The sequence below is a fragment of the Penaeus chinensis genome, chromosome 32 (genome assembly GCF_019202785.1).
Source record: "Penaeus chinensis breed Huanghai No. 1 chromosome 32, ASM1920278v2, whole genome shotgun sequence".
Lineage (NCBI taxonomy): Eukaryota > Metazoa > Arthropoda > Malacostraca > Decapoda > Penaeidae > Penaeus > Penaeus chinensis.
The window spans coordinates 31,415,238-31,425,237 of record NC_061850.1 but is presented as its reverse complement, the minus strand read 5'-3'; the positions used below and the strand labels follow the sequence as shown (position 1 = coordinate 31,425,237).

The window sequence follows — 10,000 nt, the reverse complement described above, 5'->3', positions numbered from 1 at the left end:
AGTTAAATGAATTATTCAGGAATGCAAAATATTAAAATATTATACTCATTAAAAATATATATATATATTTAAAAATCTTTAAGCAGGACCCCTCAAGCTTGGGGACCCCAAGCTTGAGGGGCCCTAGGCTGCAGCCGATACTAGCCCTGTGTATATAAATATACATATATACATATATATATATATATAGAGAGAGAGAGAGAGAGAGACATACACACACAACCACCCACGCACCCACCCACCCACACCCACACCCCCACCCACACACACACACACATATATATATATGTATGCGTCTCTCTCTCTCTCTCTCTCTCTCTATACATATATATATATATATATGTGTGTGTGTGTGTGTGTGTGTATGTGTACATACATATTTACATGTATACATGTATATGCACATATACATATACATGTATGTATGTTAAAATCCCAAAAAGCGCCGAGGCAAACGCAGTCCTGTGCTCCTCAGCATCGGTGACCGTTGGCGATCGATATGATGCGATCCGTCGCCCGTTCCCAGGCGGGCTAACCCGCGGCAGGTGCCAGGCTCTCCCGTGCCCACCTGTCGACACGCACTTGTCAGGGGCGCTTGCCCATTCAGCCTCGCTCATAGCACCTCCCCTTCCCCAAGAGTACCCCACCCCTCTCCACACACACACACACACTAGACCGTGGAATCGCATTAGTCTTCGCATTCGAAAACTGTTATTGGCGCTGAACCATTTTTATTATCGTTACAGATTTCACCATCGTCAGGCATACTGTTATCATTATTGTTGCTATCACTACTTTTATTACAGTTATTGTCGTTTTTTTATATCGGTGTTACCTTTTCTTTATCAAACTGGTCATAATCTTAATTTCATTGTAATTATTTTAGTCACTAAAATCATTCTTCTTGTTCTTAATTTAATTACCAGTAGTCATTATCACCAGTATTATTGGTGTTGACATCATTATTGTTGTTATCATCATCCGAAATTAATAATTTCGTGTATCACATGTGTGTGTGAATGTATAATTTATAAAGATTATACTACAGATGTACATATACGGTTATGAATGTAGTAACATTGAACAAAAAGGTATATTCCAAATAGGGTCAGTTTTCGAACCTGTCTTCGTACAGTACTTCGGCGCGTTCGATCGTGTTGGCAAACAACAAGCTGAAGAAGCCAGGTCAGAGGTCGGGCGCACTAGACAACGTGTTTGCTCATGTCTCTCCCCGGCCTGGCAGGTTGGCGTTTACGTTGACTCGTTTGGAAATGTTTTCCCATTTCACCAAAAACATGTTTTGGATAAAGTCTTGAATCAAACATTTGCTGTTCCAGTGACTGTATTTTCCCTTAGTTGACACTTTCACAGTTTCCGACCATCAAAGTGAGTATATGCCTATGACTCCGCAGCTATACAATGTCACATATTCTCTCTATGATCAGATTTGTTGTCGAAGCATAAAATTGCTTATCAAAAACGTTTCGTATGTTAAAGTGTAACTGCATTTTACCACAAAAGATACCAGGTAAATGAAATTGAAATAGCCTCCAAGCCCGACAAGCAAATTAATGGGAAGACAAGTCCTCTAATTCGGTATATATTTTTTCACAAGTTTTTGCACTGAATACAGATTTCTTCTCAATAGAACCCCTCTGGAACCCCTCTGAGACGCTCTACTGTTGGTGAGGATTTCATTGACCTCCAGGTAATTGATTTGCGGGAAGGCAAGAAAGAGGATCCGAGTAAACATCATTAGAAGTAAAGGGTAAAGTGTTATTATCAAACTCCGCCCCGTTTCGCTTGCCTGGCCAGAAAAGACCCCCAGTGAGGCGCTCTCGGCTTGTTTGTTGTGGTAGAGTTGCTCTGTCGCATTTTTTCTATCTGTATTTTAGCGAGCAGTTTCTTAACATTTTCATTTATTTCATTTACTAAATCTCATCTTAAATAGGGCATCAAAGCATAATACTTCAACTGCAGGATTTGGGTGAATTCAGAAAATATTTCAAAATCCCAAGTGGCAACTACACCGAAAACAGTGAGGGTCGCACACGTGCACCTGTCAAGCGCCATGACGTCACTCCTTTCTCGTTGTCTGATTGGCCAGACCAGTACTATCGTGTCTGGTGTTCCAGTTCAAAGAAACAAACACTACTCGACATTTGGATTACTTGCATAAGATCAAGCAAACCCATATCGATTATCCAATTGTTAAAATCACCCAAACACAACAATACATGAAGAACCAACTAGCAATTAAATTCTGGCAATTAACCAAAGTCTTTTCATATCTCGGAAGAGCAGCAGGTGTCCGCCATATTGACTGTTTTGGAAGACCGCGTGGGAATGGCCGTTACAGGTTGTAGCAGGTTCGTTCAGCTGCTACCCAACGCCTGCCAGGAAAAACACAACAGGATATGTATGCGGGAAGGACATCGGTCATATTTTGCCGATATGTGATGCTGAGAACAAAGCTGTCTAAGGATAACAATAAGGATATTGTTATCCTTATTAGCATTATTGTTGCACGATCTCTCTTGACGGTTCTCGAAATGTTCATGAATAACAAATGTTATTGCTTATTTATTACACTCGTCATCGCTATTATTGTAATGGTTCGTCAATATTGTTTTTATTACTATTGATGTTATTGTGTATATTATTATTATTATCAGCATTATAAATTACAATAATAATAATTAGTATTAATAGTAGTTGCAGTATGGTTATAATGATGACGAATTGGTGATGATTATGATTTTTTATCATTATTGTTATTGTTGTTATCGTCATTACAATCGTTGCTGTTATTGTTTATCATTATTTTCACTGATATTATTATCGTTGTCCTTATTATTGTTTTCATTGTTGTTGTTTGTAGTAGTAGCAACAGTAAGATTAACAGAAGTATCATTGTTATCATTATTATTGTTATCCTTATTATCATTATTATTGTTATCCTTATTATCATTATTATTGTTATCCTTATTATCATTATTGTTGTTACTATCATTGCTTATCGTCATCATCATCACCATAATTATTACTATTATTATTATTATTATTATCATTATTATTAGTATTATTAGTATTATTATCATTATTATTATTATTATTATCATTAGTATTATTATTATCATTATTATTAGTATTATTATTAGTATTATTATTATTATTTGAATAGTTTAACGGTGATATAAACAATAACAGTACTGATAAAAATAATTATAATGATAGTATTACTACTACTAATAATAATAATAATGATAAAAAATATGATATAGATAATAGTAATAATAAAAATGATAACGATAATAATAATCATAACGATAATTATGATAATGATACTGATAATCACCATCATTTATATTAATCTTATGATAATATTAATAATGATAATGATAATAATAATAATAATAACAATAATAATAATGATAACAATAGTTATAATGATGATGATAATAGTTATAACGATAATAACAATACTAATGATAATAATAATGATAATAATAATAATAATAATAATAATAATAATGTGATGAAAATGACAATGAGATTAATAATAATGATAATGATAACGATAATATTATTATTACTAATCACTGTAACAATAATAATAAAGATAAAACGGCAATGATAATAAAAATATTGATAATGGTAATAATAATAATGACTATAATAATGATAATAATGATACTGATGATAATAATGATAATGATAATTATATCAATAATGACAACAATAATGATAAGAGTGGGGATGATGATGATAATAATAACAATAAAATAATAATGATAACAATAACAATGATATTAAAGATAATGATAATGATACTGATGATGATAATCATAATAGTAATGAAAATAATGATGGTGATACTAAAAATAATATAAATGATAATAATTATGATGTCAATAATGATACAATACTGACGATAGTAGTAATAATGTAATGATAGTAGTAATAATGATATTCAAATTAATGATGCTGCTGATGATAATTATGATAATGATTATAATGATAGGGGTAATAATAATAACAGCAATGGTAGTGATAATAACAATAATAATAGTAATACTAACATTGATGATAAGAAGATGAAGGAAATAACAAGAATAATGATAATAATAGTAATACTAACAATGATGGTAAGAAGAAGAAGAAAAAATAAGAATAATGATAATAGTAATAGTAATAATAGTAATAATGATAACAACGGTAATGAAAATAACGATAATGATGATAATGGTAATAATGATAATATTAATGATGTTAAAATAATAATAATGATGATAATGGTAATAATGATAATATTAATGATCTTAAAATAATTATAATAATGATGATAATAATGATAAAATGATAATATAAATAACAATAAAAATAATGATAATAATAATAATAAAATTATAATATAAATAACAATAAAAATAATGATCATGATAATGATAATCTCCATAAAAAAATGATAGAATGATAATAGAAATAACAATAAAAATGATGATCATGATAATGATTCTATTTCATATATACCTTAACCAGCAAAGGCTATTGATATTGATAATCATAATTATAACCGATAATAATAACTTTAATGAAGATGATATTGATAATAACGATAACAATGATATTGATAATAATGATAATGGTAATTAAAATAATAATTATATATATATATGTGTGTGTGTGTGTGTGTGTGTGTGAGTGCGCAAATAGCTGCTTGTAGTTGTTGAGGGAAGGCGGAGGGCAGAGGGGAGGTCCGGCAGCCCGGTGCCCGACACACGCCAACCATGCTTATCCCCCCGTTGGGAAGTCGAGTTGCCGGTTAATATTTTTCGTCGATAATTTTACCGGTCCCAAAATACGTTTGGTTTGTGTATCTATCAGTTCCACGGGCACAATTTTACTGTTACATCTGGGATCTAACACATGACATTACTGTGTATTTAACATTAATCTACGATATTTACAGTCCGTATTACTTTTTATGGTAATAAATGTTGCAAAGTAATTTCATGGCTTCCATTCATATTGATCTCAGCGCAAATTCTGAATTGCAGATAAAATACAGAACGCAGACTCGGGATCCGGATTTGTGGCGTCGCTGTAGACGACCCAGAACTACCAAGTGCCCAGCTATCACCTTCTGCCAGACGCCATTAAAATCATCAGCAGCTTCTGTAGCAGCTCACACCCTACAATCAGCGTCGCCATAATGAGCCATGGAAGTGCGGGCGTAAAATGCCACGGCCGAAAGAGGATGACCTAATGGTAAGCCTGTGACCCGGGAACACGCCGCGTCTGTCAAAAGTAAACACCACGTGGTCAGCCCTCTTTCTGGCCCGGTATGACCTCAGGTGGCGGTTGCTAAGCGCCACACTCGCACCGCGCTCATTGTGGGTGTAATTATGAATGCCTACACTGGTGTTTAGCTATCTGTGCATGGACTTTTGCAAGTGTGTTTTTGTGCATGTGTGTGGAGTACACACATGTGTGTGGGTGGGTGCACACACACACGTACATAAATATTCATCATCATCATCATATGGAATGATCATTGGGCTGATGATCAAGCCGTGGCATCCCACAAAAATTATATATGGGGATGTGATCAGTAGCTATAAAATAAGCAAATTAAAGGCCCCCGATATTCTTTGCTCGGAGTTCCATCTTACTATACATATATAGATATATACATACATACATACATAACTGTGTATATATGTGTGTGTGTGAGTGTGTGTGTGTGTGTGTGTGTGTGTGTGTGTGTGTGTGTGTGTCTGTGTGCATATGCATATATATATATATATATATACATATATACATGTGTGTGTGTATATGTATATATATGCATACATATATACATTCATATATATATGTGTGTGTGTGTGTGTGTGTGTGTGTGTGTGTGCATGTATACATACACATATATATACATACAATTGTGTATGTGTGTATATGTATATATACATATATATATATATATATACATGAATGTATAGCGTGCGTAAGTGTACGCTCGAATTTATTTCTCGGACTTCAGGACAACTACAAAATAATAGTTGAATTAATTTTCATAACGCAGCCTCTGTAGTCGGTGCGTGAAAATGCCTTTGGGGCACGGTAACCCCTCTATCTCTAGCACCTTATCGCCTCGGGCTAGACAGGTAAGCCCCCACCCCCCTCGTACGCACGCCGTGCCCGAAGGCGGTCAGGTCGTAAATGGCGGTCATCACCGTCCTGCTCCTTCCTCTTCCCGTGAACGCAGGCTGCAGTTCCTACGTTAAATACACATATTTTTTCTTCGTTGTTTATGAATAATATAAGTTCAGCACATTTACATTTCCTATCTATCTATCTACTGATCTATATGAACGCAAGCACAACAACTAATATACATTCTTAACCCATTAACACTGGGGAAAATGAATAAAAAATGGGGAAAATGCTGTGCTAAATTTTGTATATCTTTTTTGTGAAATGTATATACATATAGATGTATTTTCTACTTGTGCTATGAATATCGATGGCTGTTATTTTTATTATAAACATTATAATTACTATAATGTTTTAACCATTAGTAATAGCAAAATTAGGTAAATTAAAGAAAAGGGTAAACGGGCGAGACAGGCAGTAATAGTAACTGGCTCATTGATGATTTAGGACAAATGTAGCCATCTATGTATGAAAACAATTAAACAGGTAAACTCACCCAAAATGGGTTACAATGAAAATTGCCACAGTAGAATCGAAGTAGAATTTCGCTTAACATACACATTCATGCATATATACTTGTATATATGTACATATGTATTAATGCATGTGCATACATGTGTGTTTATATATATATATACATATATATGCATATAAAAGCACACACATATATGAATATGTATGTATATGTATATATACTTATATATGTATATATTTATATGAAGAAATGCGTATATATAGAGAGAGATGTATATATCTATATATTTATATATATTTATATATATATAAGTATATATGTATATATGTAGATGTATATGAATATGTACTTTCGTAATTACGTACACATTATCCGCCTGTGTCGCTAACCCGCTCTGCCAACCCGCCATAGCCCCCCGACTTCACAGGAACTTGGGAACGAGGACAGATCATCACGCTGAAGCCAGAAAGTCACTCAAGAGCTCAGGTCATCACCGAAGAGGCGAGGTCACAGGTGGAGTGATGGGGGGATACCGGCAGTAATTAGGACGTAATTACTTGATTTTAGACTACTGTCTCAGGTCATGATGAAGAGGTGAAAGGTTGTGATGAACAATGAAGTGTAATTCTGATTCCTCCGCTTCGAGCCCTCCACTGGCATTATATATCAAATTGCTTTAATAATGTTTTTAGTCTCGAGTGACAATATTCCATGCAGTCATGTAAAGCATCGCGTTTAGCATGTGAAAACTGGGAACAATTGATAGAATAACCATTTTCACGATTTTATTATGATTCTGATAAGTCGAACCATTTGACTGCTACGAATGGGTCTAAAAAATTCTAACATGACATTGTTTTTATACTTATTTCAAAGAAACTGTGCATTAATGAAAACATACTACGGTGTCCGTCCGATATTCACTATAACTTAATAAACCTGTGATGTATTATAGTAAGGCATATAGACACATGGGAATATTGCTAATATTAAAAATTACGATTGATAATAGAGAAATGTAAATGGCAATAGAGGTTCTGCAAAATGTTATAGAAAACCGGGTCGATATGTAAGATAAAATATTCCCCCAAACAGGTTTGTTTACAAGCCCTTTGTAGTGAGCTTCACCACGTGCTGACGACCGCCTGCTATTGGCTTACCGGGGATGTCGGGGGCGGAGCTTATGACGTTGGCTCCACTTCTGTTTAAAGGGTTCAAATTATATTGCACTATAGATGTTTTGTATCGTAGATCTTCCCCTATAGAATAAATAGTAAGCATATCGTTGTATTAACCAAATATCGAAAAATGAAAACAAAATAGTGGAACTATACAAAAAGTAACGAAAAACTGAAATGGCAACTATACCACACTCTGATTGGCCAGGACCCCGCACACTTGTTAGGCCCGACCGAGCAAATAACCTGTTAACCAAAGTGATCGACAGGATCAGTGAGCCCCTGGATATACATAGGAAAAGACGTGAATTATTGTGCTGCGAACTGTGCATATTGTGCAAACGTGAATATGATCAGTGTGATCTTACAAGTTGGAGCTGTGCCGTTCGGTCAAGCTATTGATATGGGCAGAGGGGACGTGAAGTTTTGTAGGATTGGCGCTCACACTCCTTCGACGGTGGAATGGCAGAATCTCAGGTTTGGTAAGTACTCATAATTATGTTGACATTATAAACCGTTTTTGCGTTTTGTTTTTCACTCTCTTGTGAACTACACAGGGAATATTTAACAATCCGCGCCTGTACATATTCACACTGAAGGAAAATCTTACCGTATACTTGTTTTATATGTTAAGATATTATGCATGGAGGCCATCAATTGTGCTCCCTTAGTGCGCTTAAAAATAGATGGTTTGCATTCCATATTCCAACAGTCAAACTTAATGTATATCAGTAAATCAAAATGTACACACACATGCACACTTTCATTAGTACTTGCAAGTATTCGGATTATAGAATTTAAAGTTTCTACAACCCTTCGTTGTCCCCTTCAGGCGCGTCCCTGTCCGAGATGATGCTGAGCGACGCCCCTCCGCCGTCGCCCCTTCGGAGGGCGCACTCCCACCACTTCCTCTTTCCGTGCGAACCTGAAAAGGGCGTCGCTCCCGGCGCCACAACGTCTCATGCCCAGCCCACCGCCGTTCCCACGCCCATCCAGCTGTCCAGCAAGGCGCCGCCCAGCTCAAGCAGTTGTGGCAGTGAAGGATCGTCCGGCTGGCCGACGACGGAAGCCCGAGCAAGGCTGGAAACGGCCGAGACCCACGGCGAGATGGCTCGGGATTGTCATGACCGTCTTCACGGACCTGAGCAATCCGTCAGCAGCGTCAGGACCAAGGAGGGCCAAGGGGCCAAGGCATGGAGAAGCATGGGCAGCGACCTGAGGAAAATTGCTGACCAGTTTCATGTGGATCATGCGAAGGTAAGCCAGCATGGAATCACATCTAGATAAACATTGTTTTTTCTTCCATTCGTACTCTTCCCCTTTCTATTTTTTTCAAGTGGCCCTGCTCTTACATCCATGTCCCAATCTTCCTCTGAAGACACGGCATCCCCAACTCCACATAAGGATAAGTCCGATATGCGAAGCTGAGCTTCGCCCGGGCTATGCCAATGAGGGGAGCCCGGCCTGTGTCGACTAATGTCGACTCGCTAACGTGTGACAGCTGGTGCTGACTCGGCTTTTGTCCTTACCCGCCGTGGTGCCCAGCCACAGCAGTAACCTCCAGGCGACAATTGCAACTTCTCGCGCCTGGGCGGGGCGCGAACCGCCGACCCCTCGGGTGAGAGGCCGGCACGTTACCACTTCCAACTCCACACTCGTCAGTACCTGGATTTACGCGTCATGAGGCAGATCACAGTGCCTAAGAAGGTACTCACATCCCAAATATGCGCGATAAGATATAAGCCTTGGTGCTGAATGTAGACATTTTCGTCTCTACAGGCGTCATTTATGTTTTACTGTATTATTCATGAATGTCCTCTATATCTTGAATATCTTTGGAACCGCGAACGCTGTTGGACATTGATATTTTGGGCGAGGAAAGGATTAATCCAATTAATGTAGGATTTAGACGCTGGTCCCGCCCTCTCCCCTTGTACCCCCCTCCCCGGCTTCACACCCGTCTCTCCGCGTCCTCACACCCCCACACGTGTCCACACCCACACGCATGCTCACGCTCGTACACGTGTCTACACCTCACGAGCTGGACGAGCGAGGATCACGCACGTGCGATTGTTTGCACAGAGCACGTGCCGCGGAGACTGCTGATTGTTCTTCTAATAATTACGTGGCC

At 37.3% G+C, this 10,000-nt stretch overlaps 1 protein-coding gene across 1 annotated transcript in view; it reads left to right on the top strand.

The window, feature by feature from the left end:
* Positions 1 to 8,158: 8,158 nt before the first annotated feature.
* The window catches only part of LOC125042800, a 3,051-nt gene continuing 1,209 nt past the window's right edge, over positions 8,159 to 10,000 (top strand). Inside the window, exons 1-2 of the mRNA XM_047638704.1 lie at positions 8,159 to 8,351; positions 8,702 to 9,126. Of these exons, the coding sequence (XP_047494660.1) occupies positions 8,219 to 8,351; positions 8,702 to 9,126 (558 nt within the window). The 5' untranslated portion in view covers positions 8,159 to 8,218. The remainder of the gene's footprint in view (positions 8,352 to 8,701; positions 9,127 to 10,000) is intronic.